At 27.6% G+C, this 18306-nt stretch overlaps 2 protein-coding genes across 2 annotated transcripts; one reads left to right on the top strand and one right to left on the bottom strand.

Annotated features, from left to right (window-relative positions):
* Nucleotides 1-7009: 7009 nt before the first annotated feature.
* Nucleotides 7010-13677, bottom strand: LOC149059379 (uncharacterized). The gene is made up of 10 exons (XM_089223897.1): nt 13538-13677; nt 11484-11681; nt 10110-10452; nt 9842-10039; nt 9202-9404; nt 8977-9122; nt 8021-8257; nt 7742-7924; nt 7572-7640; nt 7010-7506 (listed from the first exon to the last, which is right to left on the bottom strand). The coding sequence occupies exons 1-10, from the start codon at nt 13675-13677 to the stop codon at nt 7202-7204; spliced, it is 2022 nt and encodes a 673-aa protein (XP_089080023.1). The 3' UTR covers nt 7010-7201.
* Nucleotides 13678-14746: 1069 nt separating this feature from the next.
* Nucleotides 14747-16451, top strand: LOC107171820 (uncharacterized). Its single transcript, XM_089223892.1, has 3 exons — nt 14747-15034; nt 15093-15354; nt 15799-16451. The coding sequence occupies exons 1-3, from the start codon at nt 14747-14749 to the stop codon at nt 16449-16451; spliced, it is 1203 nt and encodes a 400-aa protein (XP_089080018.1).
* Nucleotides 16452-18306: the final 1855 nt, after the last annotated feature.

Here is an 18306-nt window from a genome sequence, read left to right as displayed (position 1 = left end):
AACAGAAGAGTTTTGCTTAAAAATGAATATGACATTTGATGCACTCAACCGTAAATTAGTTAATGAAGGGATTTCACCTAATTCTAAATATTATATGGTAATTTATGGTTTTAGTTAAATTATGTAGTCAATTTTATAAAATTAAAAGTATAATTACATAGTAAATCAAAATTTTTTTTACAGTTATTGATGGTTTTACACAGGAGTTTTTAACCAGTATTAAATTCAATATCTACTATATTTTACTGGAAATAGCAATATTGCTAGTGGTTATGTATTCATAAGTGATTAGCTTTAACGCAAAGATAATTAGTTATATAGGTTTAAGGTATATATCATAATATATGACATAACTTCACACTTTCATATTGCTTATTTTACACAATTATATTCAGCTTTTTAATATTTTATTTTTGCATGTAGCAAAAAAATATTATAATATTAAATTGCCTTTTTTTTATACATATATTTTCTTTGCTACAAGTTTAAATTCAAAATTGGCACTTGCTTATATGATCAAACATTAAAAATAATTAACGTTTATTTTAATTTTTACACTCAAGTGCTTATAGAAAGGGGAAGCATGACTGATAGTTAAAATATTGAAAATTTTTTTGTTTTGAAAACCTATAGAAGCTTGCTTACTGCCTGTAACTAATATTTACTTTTAGATTGTGAGTGTTTTTTTGATTTTTAAGGTTTTACAAAGTACTTTGAAGTGGTTGGATGATTGGGAACAACGAGTTGTTGATAAACTTATAAAGACTGATCACTTTCTTACAAGCAACACAGCCGAAGGATTGAGAATAACTCTAACTTCTTCAATGCGAATTTGTTGTTATTTAAAGGAGAAATATGATATGAATTATGTTCTCACTGTAAAAATAAACCAAGATTCATTAGAAGTAATAAAAAAGCTTATTTATCTATTAGGTACTTTAAAAATATTTAATTATCACAATTTGTACTTTTAGAGATTCTTTGGTACAGTTCGGCAGGCAGGTGGTGCTAACGATCATCCAGCTACACCAACATTTTTACAACTGTATAAAATGTTATCAGTTTATAGTGTATTAAAACCCCCCAAAACTGGTAACTGCCCTTAGTAAAAAAAAACTACTAGTATTTAATAGTTAACTACTGCAATAAATAGTTTTTAAGTAGTAAACTACTTAATATTGTATAGTTAACTACAGTAATAAGTAGTTTTTGTATAGTATACTATTTAACAATGTATAGTTAACTATTATAGTAAATAGTTTTTGAATAGTGTACTATTAAACAAAGTATAGTTAACTATTAAAATAAATAGTTTTTGAATAGTATACTGTTTAACAATTTATAGTTAACTATTAAAATAAATAGTTTTTGAATAGTGGACTCTTAACAATGTATAGTTAACTATTATAATAAATATTTTTTTAATAGTGTACTACTTAACAATATATAGTTAATTATTATAATAGATAGTTTTTGAATAGTGAACTATTTAACGACATATAGTTTACTATTACTATAAGTAATTGTTGAATAGTGAACTATTTGGTACCTAGTATTTACTATTGCAAAAAGTATTTTACTATTGGGTCATATTAGGTTCACTATTGACCAAGGAAATGTTTGAATAATGAACTATTGGCCAATTATAACTATTACTATAATTATGTATATATATTATAATATATTATAATTTATAGTATTTATTTTTGTAGTTTTTGCATAGATAACTTTTAGTTGCCATGATGTGTGCTACTTCACTTCTAATAAAAATAATACTATGATAAATTACATTTATAAGTGTAGTGAATTGTTTTATTTATAATTTAAAATTAAAGAAAATTGTTGTATTATATATATATAATAGTAAAATATTTAATTATTGAAACTAAAAACAAATAATGATAAAAAAAATCTCAAAATTATAAAACCAAATATAATTTAATCCCGTTCAAATGAATTAACAATTGGTGTAACGTACATTTTTTCATTATGTATTATCCTATAACATTTAGATTTCAGTTCTTCTGGAAAAAAACATACAATGTTATTGCTTAATTCTGTAGTTACAGTAGCAGTTTTCAAAACAGGTGAAATATTAATGTTTGGTATTTGAATAAGTTGATGGCCCATCAAAATACTCTCAAAATTACAATTGGTATTAATTTTATATTGCAGCAAATGTGAGATATCAACAAATTCTTCATCTTTAAGCTGAACTGTACTAGTATGTCGTTTTTTTAAACGTTGGTATGTTGTAGTGTGAATTAACATACCCTTTAGAATAAAACGATGAAATGACTGAAATTCAGTTGTATTTGGCAACGTCTGGCCAAACTTATTTTCTATACATACTTTTTGTTGTAAAGTTAAACATAAGTCTTCAAAGATAGGTTTACCAAATGTAGTTAATGGCCCTGTTTGAATTGCGTTGGTGACATGAAGATATCCACTCAATTTCTTAAACAATTTATTAGCACAGGAATATTGAGTAAGTGACCTTGTAGTGGTTATATCTGAAATCATTACTCTTAAATTCCGCTCAAGTTGATAGTTTTTACAAATTTGTTCTGGTACACCTTGTGTACCCTGAAATAGTTTGTATAGACTACCATTGAAGTGTTCAAAAGGAAAGGCAGACCATGCCCACAAACACCCCCACATCTTCACATGTTTTGGTAAGTGTAGTAATAAGTGTACATTAAACTTTAGAAAATGTTCACCATACAAATTTGGAATAGAAAAAACAAATTTATTGAGGCATAACTCAGCATGATCTATTTCTTCATTATTAATTCTATTTTGTAGTAAGGTATATATTCCTATGATTAAGTAATGCCAATGTTTATAATATCTTGGAGGCAGTAATCCCTGGAGACAAATTGTAGAGGTATATAATAAAAATGTACGCCATTCTGAAGCTTTCCATTGTTTTCGATCATGAATACTCCGTGATGTCCTTGTAACTTCGTGTGGTGGTTTTGTGTTTAGTAAACGAGCATCAAATTCTCTAACTTTTCTTCCTAAATACCAAACACAAGTAGAATTGGAAGAGTCGAACCATGCTTCAACAAAAGTTTTTACCACACCAAGTAATACTGAATGCATATAATCTGGCACAAAACTTTTTATTATATGAAACTCGCCCAACAGTAATAGAACTGATGCTCCTTTTACTCCTCTTCTAATAAAACCATTTACGTTTACAAAGTCACAGTCATCCAAATGCTGCTGTAGAGTTCTTTTTGGGCCAAGACCACCAATGTACATGCGTGATTGACCTCTCCCTACATTCCGAATGGCTCCTTCATTAAGACAAAATGGACATCCAAACTTCCCATTGAATTGTTTTATATTTTGAATCATTGGCCTAGCAACCGAATCAACAGATGAAATTATGCTATGTACTTTAATATTATAGTAAGTAATTTACTAGATTGTTGAATAAAGTCTATTCCATTATTTTTCAAATCACAGAGTTCTTTAGTAAATGGATCTAAAAATGTATTCATATCAGGTTTGGTGGTTGAATACCATAATCCAACTAATAAAATATTTTCTCTTCTATCATTATACGATAATTCGTTAATCATTACTTGGATAGGCCATACTGATATTTTGGAAGACTTAAAAACCTGTATTCCATTGCAAACTTATCCATTTTGTTGTATTATACTTAGCTTTAAGTTTTTTATACATTGTTCCACTGATAACATCATTGATTGTGCCATCATCACTGTAGTCCCAACAAAGTTTGGTTCCAATATTTGTTTCCAATAAATTTTTAATTTGGTCTTTCAGTGGAAATGTTAAAAAATAACCTAATGATTCTTTTAAGCTTTTCATATTATTATCTTTTGAACAATGGGGACATTCAACTTGAGTATTTAATGTATTCATTTCATCTAACAGTCCATGACAATTTTCACAAAAAAAATGTTGTTTTGGAGGATTATTTTTATATTGCTTTAATAAATAATATTTGGATAGATGAACAATGCAAGGTGTATGGCAATTTACTAGATCAATTAAATCATCCAATGCTCTTGCTGTAAGTTTATGTCTTAAAGCAAACATTAACAACAAAAGTTCACTTTCACCCAGTGATATTCTGCACCCTTCATATAATGGCTTATTTCTGATATTAACTGGGGTTTGAAAAGTCTCATCAGCTTCCTAAAAAAAAATTATCCAATATTCATAAGTATGTAATAGCTATAATTTGTTTAGCAGTTCATTATATCAGCTGGTTGTAATATATTAATACTGATTTTATTATTATTATTATTATTATTATTATATTATATCATCTATATATAAGTAATTATAATTTGGCAATATTATAATTGTTAACTACATAATAACAATTAGGTAGTTAAACTAAAACATACGTTTAATATGATAAAGATGATAAATATAATACTATTATGTACTGTTGATTATTATATATACAACCATTGAGCCATTTTATTGAAGATAATAATAATTTTATTACTTACCGGCAAATCTACATCATTGTCATCATCTGTGTAAATATAATCTTCTTCAACATTATCTCTATTATTATGTTGGAGAGTATCATTTTCCTAAACAAAATTTTAAAATTATTTTTATAAATACAAACGTTTTACTGTGTTGGTTAAATGTAACATTGTAAATCAATTTATAAACGATTAAAGTTACTTAATTTTGAATATTCAGTATTACAATAGTAGGTAGGTTGGTTTATTTATTTTTATTTTTTTAATACATTTTTTGTTTTTAAATGTTTTTTAACTAAATAATTAATTTTAAATAGTATAGGTAGTATTTATTTAGTTTTAGTTAGTAATAATATACAGTTATGTAAATTTTCTCAATTGTTTAAGAAATATATAAAATTAAATAAAATTATAGTTACTTAATTACTTTGACAGATTATTAAAAAAAAAAGTAAATAATTTAATAATTTAATTTTTGTAAATTATCTTATATAATGAATTGAAGTTACATATTTCATACAGTATGATATATATATACAATATACCAATACATAACCTTTATATAGGTTTAATTCGAGGTTTAATTTGAAATGGTTAATATACCTACTAATATGAATTAAGTATAAAGTATATAATACATAATTTCCTACCTATATGGCTATATAAGGTGTATTAGCTGTATTACACCTAGGCGTAATTGCACCTTTGGACTTTGGTCCTTAAAATTATTTAATTTGGTTAAAAATTACCTCTTCAACTGGATCATTAATGAAAATATCATGATAATCATCATTAGATTCACTATTTATTCCTTCAACTCTTGAAATGTTCACCTATATTGATCATTGTTTAAGATATAATTAATCAAGAATAGTACCTCCTATATCAATAATTTATTTATTATAATATTGATTTTGAGTTAACAATGGGTGAGTTAGGTAAACAAATTCATATTATGTACCTGTTGTGATTGAGACCATCGTGTCTGTCTAGAAACGATTATTGGAGTGTCAGCAGGCTCTGATATATTATGTGTAAGATATTTTTTATATCTTCCTCTTGGCAAGCGTCTGCTGCTATTATTTTCTGACATTGACATAATTATTTACTATATTATATTTATTTTATGAAATATTGTTCCTAATATACTAATATTATATAGACTGTTAAAATAGCACAAAATGAACAATAAAAATACATAATATATATAACTATTAGTCCAGTGCCGGCGCTAGGGGAGGACAAATGGGACATTTGTCCAGGGCCCCGCGCTTGTTAAAAGGCTCTGTGATTTTTAATTATAATCTTAATACCGTGAGACACATTGGCATTTTATAACAACAAATTATAAATCTATATTATGCCTATCGGCTATCACCAGTTTTTTGGAAAACGATATATAAATTTAGCCATAGTACCAACTACAAAGTAAATCGTTATCGATACGACGAAAGCGTAGTATTTTGACGATACCCGTCGACTAGAATTCTTATAATAAAAAATAAATAATAACATAAATATTTATTATCTCTATAGTTATTGCTTTCTCTATTCTATATTTGGAAAGGCTTTCCGCGTATTGTCGTATGCCCGTATCACCGAATTATAGAAGGAGGATTATCTAAAGTCTTTTTATTGTCTTTTGATAGTTTTTTTTTTCTTTTTATCTATTTACAGTTCGACATTAATTGAGTGTTAACCGCAGTCCACTTTGCACGTTTTTTTTAACAATTTCTGCATATCACAAAAGTAAGTTTTCATTTTATGAAATTACTATTACACTTTAGTTTAGAGTATAGCCGTATTAAATATAGGTACTGCGTGAGTATCAGGAATCAGGATTTTTTAATATTTGTTGTCTACCGTCGTATATTGCATTATTCTGCCTGCCCATTATTATAATATGAGTAGCATCTTCTTAAAAGGAATTTGCACTCGCATGTGTTGTCTCCGTCTTACACACGTATGGTATACCAAATTACCAAATTTTCGTTCGCTAATTTCAATAGTATGCTATTAATTTTGATATTAGAACGAATTTACTAATTATCAAACTTTTAGGTAGGTAACAACATTATGTGTGTAGTGAGTTCTCTCGTTTGTTTTTTACGATATTTTAATTTTTAAGTGAGTTATATGTATGTTATATGTATGTTGTAATGATTTTATTATTATTATATTATTATAATATGTTTTTTATATTTTTTATCGTCGTGCGTCGTGTAGAGACAACGGGCCCGCGTAAAAATCAGGATAATAATTACTGGGACCCGTACTATTCTGGACAGAATTTATATAGGAATAACTTTGATGAATGAATGATAAGTCGTGGGAAGTATCATTTAAATGAATTATATAAATTGGGATACAAAATTGTTGGGATTAATATTGGGAAGGAACTGTACTTTCCAGGACAGATTTTCTCAGGAAATTACTATTACAGAATGGTATTAATCGGGAAAATATAATCAAAAAACAGCTGCTGTACATTATCAGTATATTAAATACTGATAGCACATAATATAAATCATATTTACTAAAAACTAATAAACAATAATAGTTATTAATTGTTAAATAATAATTATTAACTAAGTGGCAAATATGCAACAAATATAAATATGTTTACCACTTTACATTGAAAATCTCATCATAATACAAATTGTACTATAATTTGTCACTGTAATACAAAAAAAAATCCTACCAACTTAATTTAATTAACTTAATTAATCATATACTTTCATAATTAGAGTGAGAGGAACTGCACAAATTGGACAGTTATTTTGGATTCCAGCCAAACATTCTTCACTTCCACATACAACTTTATGTCCGCAAGGCACTATAACATGTGTACTTGCTTGGTTACAAATTATGCAAGTTTGGTGGTTTGGTTGCAATGGTTCATTATGATTGTATTGTGCATAATATGATAAATGCTGTCTGTCTTCCTCCCTTTCTGCAGCTATTATTTCCACATATTCTGTTTCAATTGGGTCCATATCTTCTGGAATCGCATAGTCATTTTCATTGTCTATAATACAATACATTTCTTGAATATAAGTTTTATGTTTTAAAATAAGTATATTAAAACTATACCTAACAAAACAAGTGGTTCTTGTTTCTGCTGGCCTGATACGTGACTCAACCTTTCTGAACCATCTGAATCTAAAAAAATTAAAGTTTAATAAAATTATGTTATGTAATATTACATATTTACTAAATTCAGTTATATAAATAAAATAAGACTATTTAATTTTGTATTGTACCATTGCTATAAATTGAAATATTATTAAAATCAACTACAAAAATCTCATCTCCCGTTGCATCACTGTCCACCATGTTATTAGGGATATGTTCATTTGTCACATTATTATCCATGCTTGTTGAATTATTCAATTGATGAATGGGTATAGCATCATGGTCATTGTCATCATTTTCCGATGTAACTTCTATACATATTTTATAATATATTATTTACAATACCAATAAGTAATAAACAAGGTTAGTTTCCTTCATTGTTCTCAAATTTGTTGAATTAAATATACCTCCTAACACATTTATCTGCCAATTAAGCTCTTCTCTTAAGTATCTTTCAGTTGTGTGACAGCACTGGAAAAGGAACTCATTCACTTTTAAAATACCTAGGTCTAATTGAGATGAAGCAATTCTAATACGTTGTGAATTCGCTATGTATTTAACTTTTATTGGCCGAGTTACTGAACGCCCTTGTTCCAATTGATCAATTATAATGTGTGATTTTTTACTTAATTCATTTAAATGTGCTATAAACAAAACAGAAATTACTTAATAAATATTAGGTAACATATTTCATAAAAGTATGCAAACTTAGATTCTTATTAGTAAAGTAGTAAATATTTTAATGTTAAAATCAGGGGCGTCGTTTCAGTTTTTTTTCTGGGTGTGCAAACTTTTAGGCAGGCCAATTTTGACATTTCACCAGGCCATCAAAAAAAAATAAACTTATTTATATAAATGTAGGAAACCTATGCAAACCTATGTAAATATTCTTTCCTTCCCTTTTATAATTCTAATTGAAACTCATAACGACTAATGCAACTTTTAAATAGCTATCAATTCAAAGAATTAAAAGCTTATAAGCAATTAAAGCAACCAGCTAATTTCACTATTATTTGGGAAAAAAAGGCAAATAAGGTACCTATAATGAATATAAAAACTTAAAAAATATATATATTTTATTTATATTACCTATATATGAAAACATAATGTATCAGTTAATTATGACGGCGCTTGGAGTATTAATGGTGGGCAAATTGTTAAAATTTTTTAAGTTAGTGGTGCCATTGCACACCTTGGCCCCCTCAAATGATGCCCCTGGTTAAAATAGACGAATAAAACAATTAATAGAGGTATTATTAATATAATTCAGGTTGCACTAATTAAATTCTAAACATTTCATGGAGTAAATTATATTATTTTACAAAAACTTCATAATTAAAAATTGGAATTTAGTCATGCTTACTCAAAAATGTCCAAAGGTTTGGATGCATCACTTGAAATTTATCTTTTAGACGTCCATGAAACGATTCAATATTATTATTGGTACGCCTTGCTATTCCGTGTACTGAAAACAAATACTCACCTCCATTTTGATTATTTAACCAATACCTAAAACAAAACAACATCAATTTAATTTAAGATATAAAATTTATCTATTAACATATTATTATACACATAGGTGGCACACCTTGAAAAATAACTAAAAAATGGTGCCATATCCATGAATATGTTCTTATCCCTGGCATATTGGCGAATTACTGTATACCCTTCATCAATTTTATTTGTAGGCAATAATGCCAATGCACAAAACATCTGCACACAAAATTGTGCATTCAAATTAGATTTAACAAAGTGCGTTAATCCTCTTGTTCTGATATTTTTGACTAGTGCCTGAAATAACAAGTGAAAATAAACAATATTGTTTAAGATATACCATACAAACAAAATAAAAATAATCTAATTAAGAAGTTTAACATTTGGCAATGAATTATTTATAGATTATTTATTCAATTTTTTTTTTCCATTTATCCATTAAATGCCAGTAATAAATATGGAAAAAAAAATTGTAATTATGAATATACAAGGTGATTTTTTTATCATTGTCACTTATTGTTTCAAAAAGTATTAATGTTTAAGAAATTATTTTTTTACATAGTTTCAAGTTGTTAAAAAACAACATTTTTATTAAAAAATTATATTTTTAAGTTTTTTACTTTTTTGAATGACAACATGTAATTTTAATTTAATTTTCAAAAACAAAATATTTTTCTGAGCATTTCAATAAATAAATAAATTATGACTACATGTTTAAATTATCATTAAAATACCTGTACATAATGGAAAAAACAAGAATGCTGATCTGCATCTGGATAAACAGATTTAAAAGCATTCAGCAACCCAGATTCAAAATCAGTCATTATATTTGCTGGCATTATAAACGGAAATAACTCTTTGCATTTGCTTAATAATATAGTATATGCCTCTTCAGTTTTTGATTCCATCAAAGCATAAACAATCGGTATGGACTAATAAAATATTAGAAATTATTAATGTATACTTACTAAAAAATGGTTAGCTTTAATTAACAAAACTCACGTGGTTTTGGTATATTAAATGCATAATAAAAAGTTGACGGCTTGGTGGAGTTGAAGGCACAACTTTAAAAGTTGCATCAGCATGCAACTCATTACTACCAAGAATAACAATTTTTCTAATGAGTGTACTACATGCAAAAATGATTGAACATTTCCCATGTGTATCTGTAACCTTATCTTGAAAGAAGGGCTGTTGACAGCACATATAACGTTGCACATTGAAATCTAGGAAGTTTGCTAATTCACTCAATGATGACGGTAAAACTGGCATAGTTGTTCTCCTAGCTTTTCTCATCGAGATCTCAGCCACTGGCCAGGGGTATAGGGTTGCAGCAGCTGCATTTCTAATAAAATTTATTTTAAATATGTATTATTATTTAAAAGTTTAATCTTAATTTATATAATTTTACAATTTTAGATCAATATTTTAATTTGTTTATTTTATGTCTTTTCTTTATATAAGGGGTGCAAATAAATATAAATAGTATGAGAACAAATGCAATTTAGCTCCCAATCAAAAAAAGCCGGTCAAACTTTTATTTTGGAAGTTATAGTAAAAAAAATCGCGTTTTTGAATTTAAAATACCAAAAATTTAAGTTTTTAGAATTTTTTTTTTTAGAAATGTTTGTACCTATTTATATGTTCGACATTTTAGTGAAATCAGAATTTGCCTATCGTACTTACTTTTTATGTTATTGTTAATAAACCACATAAAACTGAATTATAAAGTTATTTCAAACATTTGCATATTCGTCGCCGCGCCAAAATTACGTATGGTTGACAAGGGCGACCCGAGGTACGTTACAAAGTAATATAAAAAAAACCCTGATGTGGGGGCATGGGTAAATTAATAGAACGATTACAATGTCTCCATACATATCCGTTCAAACAATATGCTCTCAAACATAATTTAAGAATTTAAGATAATGCCCGTGATCACATTTTAATATATTGTTTTTGGCAATTAATGTCCAAGACTGCAATTTTTCAATCACTACTATAGAAACATCCCCTTGACGTTTTGACGTTTTCGCCCAAAAAGCTCGTAAATTTCAATAAAATCGAGAGGCATGTTATTATAGGCATAGTACACAAGACACAAGTTCGCAACTATTAGGAAAATTCTGATTCCACAAAAATTTTGAACATGTAAACAAACATTTAATTTTAAATTCAAAAACACGATTTTTGAATAAGTTTTTTTACCATAACTCCAAAAATAAGTTTGACCGGCTTTTTTTGAAAGTACCATCAAATTAGGCATGAAATAACACACACTTTGAAAAAAAAAAATTCCAAAAAACGCTTGCAGGGAGCTTAATTGCATTTATGCCAAAAATATAACTAATAAATAATATTTAAATTCATGTTTACCTAATCATTTCTTCATCATATATGGTCCGGAGTCTTGTTGTCTCGTTTTTAGAACGGTCTTTCAGTATTTGCCTGAATGCTTTTTTCAAAATTTCGTGATTGTGGTCATCAGGGTCATGTTTCTCCAACTCAACAATTGTCCCATTCGCTAACATTTTAGCAGAGCCTTTGCAATATTTGGTTTTGGAGATCAAATATCTGATTAATATTAAAATATAAAATCATAAAAATTGAATACAATAATAAGATGATTTTATTTAAACTTACCGAACACTCTTGTTTTTATGGATGCCTCCATTATTTTTATATACAAAACCGTTTTTATTCATATTTTATTAATTTCAAACAAAATTAATCGAAAAGCTTGATCTAAAAGTCTTCATACGTTGAATAAAATATAAATACTAAACTCATATAATATATTAGCAGTTACAGTTACGGTTAGGTTAGTACTTATTTAGACATATTAGGACTGAATAATATTCTTTATTGAATAGTTTATTGATCCATTATCGATATCGTCTATTCAGCAGCAATTATTGGAAAACACAATTTAAAAATATAACCTATAGTTGATTTTTCGCGATCAGGCACACGGTCTTTTGGACCGTATATTAAGAGAACGCTATACCCGCATGTGTTGTCTCCGTCTTACAAATGTAAAACATTGCAAAAACTTATTTGCGCGAGAGAAAAATAATAATTTCTGGTAATGAACTTTGAACACTTAAATATTACTATTTACTGACATCAGATCGTATGACTTCCAATATAAAATTCCCAAAAATTGAGCGTATTGTTCGGTGTTCTCAACTTTATTAACAATACCTACATTAAAACACAATATTAATAATATTTTGTCTGTGGCTTTGACTCCCTAATTGCACCTATGTTCAAACTAAAATTAGAACACAAATTAATTTAAACCGGTAAATTTAACACTAATTGATAAGTGATAACAGTATAATGGTTATAACCTATTTACTACGACCATGGTTTGTTGGTATATTGTTTTTAATATCATCCCGATTCGTACGATTCTGTAAAATACTTTATTTTTTAATTAATAAATTGTAATTACAAATCGTTGAAAATAATTTTTTGTTTTTACCGTACTATAAAAAACTGTCCCGATTCGTACGATTCTGTGTAGTATAATACTATTATATACCATTCCTTTGTAAACGGTTTTCGAGAAAATAATTTCCTGATAAATATATTCCATGGTATTATTGTTCCAAAAAAATAACATTCTGATAAAAAATAATTCCATTAAATAAAAGTCTTGTTGAATAGTGTTCATGAAAAATATCGTTCATACAAAATAGCGTTCTGATATTAATTTTCCTGAAAAATAATTTCCTGTTTTTACGGCCCTCCGAGACAACGACGATAACAATCTTTTGTTATACTTATAATATTTTTGTTTGCGTTGTCGGCGTGCGTCGACCGACGATTTCAGCCGACAACGAAGACCGTTTTTTGTAATTCGTATAAATATTATTCATGTTTTAGTCTATCTGCCGCTTTTCGTCAGTTCATTGTTCAGCGTGCTGAGACTTTTAATAAATAAAGACATTGTGTTTTTTATTATTGAATGTGTTCACTCGCCCCATCAATGTAAATTATTGATATTTTAAAATGCACATAAGTCTTAACTGACTAGCACAGATAATGTTCTTACCTAAAAGTTTGATTATAGGCGGCCAATTCACTCTAATTTATACTCATAGTCGTGCGCAGACTTTGTCCACAGGGGGGCCCTTTAAAAAGTTCTAAACCAAAGATTTTTGCACTTATGACTATTAGTATAACTAGGTAAATGTTTAATCGTTAATTGTACAAAGTATTTATTTAGTTCAATATGCAAGTATATAAATAGATACTAATAAAGATATTAAAATACATAATAATAAAAATATAAATGAATAATAATTAATAATAATAATTTGAAACAGTAAAATAAATAATAATACCTATAAAAAAATAATTTTAACTCACACAATTTATATATAAAAAAAAAAATCCTTTTTTACATATACCTACCTATTTACAAATTACAATACCATCCTTCTGTCTGCGGGAATAATCTTTTTAATGTATCAATTACATCATCAATTTTTATATTATGGTATGCAAGTCTTTGCTCATTTTTACATTCGATAGACGTGTAGTTATGACTATTTTCGTTCATAATTCCTAATTTATTTCAATTATTTTCTTAATTTTTTAACAAATTAAATGAAATAATAATTAGTCATTACCTTATAGTATTATCATGATTATTTATATATTATAATATTATATGATATTATATTTTATAACAGTATACTTATTATTTATACAAAAGTACAAACTAATTATTTGAATATTTCCTTTCGTGGTATTATTTATAATTAAAAATATAGGTTATTATGGCTGGTCGAGAACGAGATATGTTTAGAAAGTATGAATCGGGTAGTGCTAAAAGACAGAAAAAACGAAAGATTGAAGAGTTAATAAATAAACAACGTGGCTCCATTAATAGATTTATTACAATGAAAAGATATAATTCAGATGAAGATAAGTCGATTAAAAGTAGTAATAATAATGATGAAGAAAATAACTTAAAAAATGACAAGGAAGGCGAGTGGTCCAAAAATGAAAAAGATAATTTTGATGAAGATAAGTCGCCTAAAAGTAATAATAATAATGAAAAAAATAACTTAAAAAGTGACGAAGAAGGTCAGTTGACTATTTACAATTATTCGGATGAGTTGAAAGACCCAGGAAATTGGCCTAATAATATAAGCCAAGAAGTTAAATACAAAATTGTTAAGTTAGGACCTACACATTTAAAGAATTTTGACTTTCCAGCTACAGTTCAAAGCGATGGATCTCAGAGAAAATGTTCTCCCAAATTCTTTTACCGAATATTAGCAAATAATGAAAAAGTAGATCGTGTCTGGCTTGTATACTCTCCAATCAAAGATTGCGTATTCTGTTTTTGCTGTAAAATGTTTATAAATAAAAAATGTCACAGTGATTTGGCAACAGTAGGTATAAGTGACTGGAGACATGTGTCAGATAAGTTAATTTCACTTGAAACATCGCGACACCACGTTCAGTCAGTCAAGTCTTGGTTCGAAATAAAAACTAGAATAGAAATGGATGAAACAATCGATAAAAAAACATCAAGCGGTTAATCGAAAAAGAACAAAATCATTGGAGAAATGTACTTATTCGAATTTTGTCAATAATTCAATTTTTAGCTACAAATAATGATGTCGGACGTTCTGTATACTAAAAGTAATGGAAAATTTCTCGGCATGATAGAAATGTTAGCAAAGTTCGATCCTGTTATACTGGAACATGTAAATCGAATTAAAAATAAAGAAACCCATGTTCATTATTTAGGGCATGAGATACAAGATGAACTCATAAAAATGGTGGCAGCTGAAGTAAAGAAAAAAATAATCAATTCAATAAAGACAGCTAAATATTTTACAATTATAATGGATACAACTCCAGATATAAGTCACAACGAACAACTTACAATTCTTATTAGAATTGTAAATATGGATGAAAAAAATACGAAAAGTGCTCCAACGATAAATGAATATTTTTTAGATTTCATTAAGTAAAATCAACAACGGGATTGCATTTATCAGAAATACTTATTTCACAACTAAAATATATAATATAGATCTTAAAGACTGTCGAGGTCAGGCCTATGACAACGGTTCTAACATGGTCGGACAATATAAAGGAGTACAATCTCGAATTTCAAACATAAATTCCAGGGCTTTTTTCACACCATGTACTGCTCATAGTCTTAATCTAGTTCTCTGTGATGCAGCGAAAAACTCATTAAAGGCCATCACTTTTTTTGGTATATTACGTCGCGTTTTTACTTTATTCTCTGCTTCTGTTGGTCGTTGGGATATATTAAAAAATAACTGTAAACAATTTACAGTAAAACAGTGGTCCGAAACTCGATGAGAGAGTCGTTTAAATAGCGTTAAAGCATTGCGTTTTCAGCTGCCATTTATAATGAATGCTCGAGAAGAAGTTTCTAATGACACTAATGATTTGGTAGCAAGAAGTGAAGCTCTTTCGTTGTTAAAAGAAATTTCTAGTTATGAATTTATTTTAAGTCTGATCATTTAGTAAGATATTTTAATGGAAACGAATATCGTAAGTAAAAGTCTACAGAACCATAATATAGATGACATATGTGTTTCAACTAAATTGGTTATTGGTCTTCTTGAATATTTGAAAAATTACAGAGAAAATGGTTATAAATCAGTCAAAATCAAATCAAATGACTTAGCAGATTTAGTTGGAACAGAATCAATCTTCAAAAAATGTAGACTTAGAAAAAAAAAGAAATTATTTGATTATGAAGCTAATGATGAAGTTATTGAAAATGAAGAAGAACATTTTAAAATAACATATTTCTTCGTCATATTAGACCAGACTATTAAATCGTTGGATAAACGTTTTAAACAACTGGAATCATATTCAAATAATTTTGGTTTTCTATACAACATTGGTAAATTAAAAGAAATGCAAGACGATGAACTAATGAAGTGCTGCAAAGACCTACACTTAGTTCTTTCGGACGAATCTTCCAAAGATATAGATGGACAGGATTTATTTGCGGAAATCATAATTTTTCGAACTTTAGTTTGCGAAGAAGTTACACCTCTTCAAGCTTTGGCAGAGTTAAAAAAAATTGGCGGGTCATTTCCAAATATTACAATCGCAATACGAATAATGTTGACGATACCTGTAGCATCGGCTTGTGCAGAAAGAAGTTTTTCAAAACTCAAAATAATTAAGTCGTATTTAAGAAATTCAATTGGACAAGACAAATTATCAGACCTTGCATTGCTTTCAATTGAACAAGAGATATCAAAATCGATAAATTATGAAGAAGTCATCAACACTTTTGCTCAGAGTAAATCGAGAAAAAAAATATTTTAGTATAAAATTAATATGTTCTTACTTCAATTATATGTTGTTGTTGTATGTACCTAATTAGTTATTATTTTATTATTTGTAATTGTAAATCATTTTGTGTTAACATATTATAATAAAAAAAGGATAAGAATAACCTAATATTATTATTTCTATTGTTTAAAATTCGAAGAAAATCAGAATTTTTTAAAAAATTCTGATTTAAAAAAAGCTTGAATTTCGCCCCTCTTTGGGAACCTATTGGATATAGGTCCAGGGCCCCGCAATACCTAGCGCCGGCACTGACTATTACCATTGATTAAATATATGTGTATTTAATGAATGGTATTATTGGTATTAGTGTATTAGTATTACACTATTTAACTATTACCACTGACTATAATATTATAGTCTGTGCTATTACTTTTACTATTATTATATATATTATATATAATATATATATACACACACGATATAGGCGATAAGCGCGTTCACCACATGTCCCATACGCCACAAAATAGAATAATATGCGTTTAACGAATAACGATGGTTAACGGTTAACCTCAAACTTTTATTATTCATTGTCCATTGATCGTTATTGTATAATATGCATTTCCGCATCGCATCGCGACTTCGCGAGTCACGACTCTTCGTTTGACGATTGTGAATTGTTATTTGTTACTGTTTTAATTTCTATTTTCTTTCGTTTATATTTCTTGCATAATAACAACATAATTTTTTTCGAGTTAGAGTGCCGTTATTAACTTAAAAAATGTCAAATTCTAATAATTCTATATTACACAATGATCCGAAACGCGTGGACATTTTTGACGACTCAAAATGCGGTTTATTCGAGTTCCTAAATGAAGGAAATGCCGTCCAAGTTGGATACTTAGGATGGATAACTGTAGACTCATCTACTATTACAGATTTAAGCTTTTACGAAGCATTAATTAAACAGAATACAGATATTGAAATGAAATGGCCGAAATGCGACGTGATATACAGTTCAAAAATGGTGAGGTTTGCACAAAAAGTAGAGTGGATAAATGTACCAGCCCGGCTTCTTGCTTACGGAAGTAAGTATTTATATTTACCTTAAAGTTTGATGATAATAATCAATATCTAAATGTTACTCAATCATTGCTAGCTAAATTCAATAAAATTCAATTAATACTTAATAGTCTATAGGTATACATAAATTATGCATTTAATAATAGTTTTAACAATCTATATACCTACTTTGTACATACATATATATATGTATATATATATATATATATCATACTTAATCATAATTTAGTTTTATAGGTATACATATAGCATGGGTTGAAATGTGTGACAAGAGCAACGATTTAATTAACTTTGATGAAACAATGTTGACACGTAGTACAAGACGTGTACGTCATGCAGCTGACAATGAACACAACACCAATAAGGTACATGATATTTTCACATAGCAGTAGGTATTTTCATAGTAAAAATAATTACAAATTATTGATAACTATAACAATAATAAATATATTAATATTGTAGCAGGACTTTTTAAATGTTTAATTTTATAATATTTATTTATGAATGATAATTTGTATAATTTTGTATATAATATGTGTAGAAATATTAGGTAATATTGTGATATTTAAATGTAATATGTTGAACCTATTTTTAAGGTTAATATAAAAAAGATCAACCGTAAAACATTGTTTAAGAAGAAAGATGTTATATCAAATTCTTCAAAGTCGTCTATCCATATTATGAAACAGATAAGAAAGGGTAAATCCCAAATACCAAAATCTGCTATGTCAAAAAAAAGGAAGAGAAGTAGTTCAATTGAGAGTAACATTGGAGATTTACTGGTAAACATTGTAAAACTTATGTTATT

Source organism: Diuraphis noxia, unplaced genomic scaffold (genome assembly GCF_037042655.1).
Source record: "Diuraphis noxia isolate RWA-SAM2 unplaced genomic scaffold, SU_Dnox_SAM2 contig0001, whole genome shotgun sequence".
Classification (NCBI taxonomy): Eukaryota; Metazoa; Arthropoda; class Insecta; order Hemiptera; family Aphididae; genus Diuraphis; species Diuraphis noxia.
This window is presented reverse-complemented; position numbering and strand designations above follow the sequence as displayed.

Coding starts and splice junctions, on each gene's coding strand:
- LOC107171820 (XM_089223892.1), top strand. CDS start 14,747: ATGTCGGACGTTCTGTATACTAAAAGTAATGGAAAATTTCTCGGCATG. Junction 15,035..15,092: donor TTACAATTCTTATTAGAATT/GTAAATATGGAT, acceptor AATATTTTTTAG/ATTTCATTAAGTAAAATCAA. Junction 15,355..15,798: donor AAAGGCCATCACTTTTTTTG/GTATATTACGTC, acceptor ATGACTTAGCAG/ATTTAGTTGGAACAGAATCA.
- LOC149059379 (XM_089223897.1), bottom strand. CDS start 13,677: ATGAACGAAAATAGTCATAACTACACGTCTATCGAATGTAAAAATGAG. Junction 7,641..7,741: donor TATTTCAATTTATAGCAATG/GTACAATACAAA, acceptor TAATTTTTTTAG/ATTCAGATGGTTCAGAAAGG. Junction 7,507..7,571: donor AGAACCACTTGTTTTGTTAG/GTATAGTTTTAA, acceptor ATTGTATTATAG/ACAATGAAAATGACTATGCG.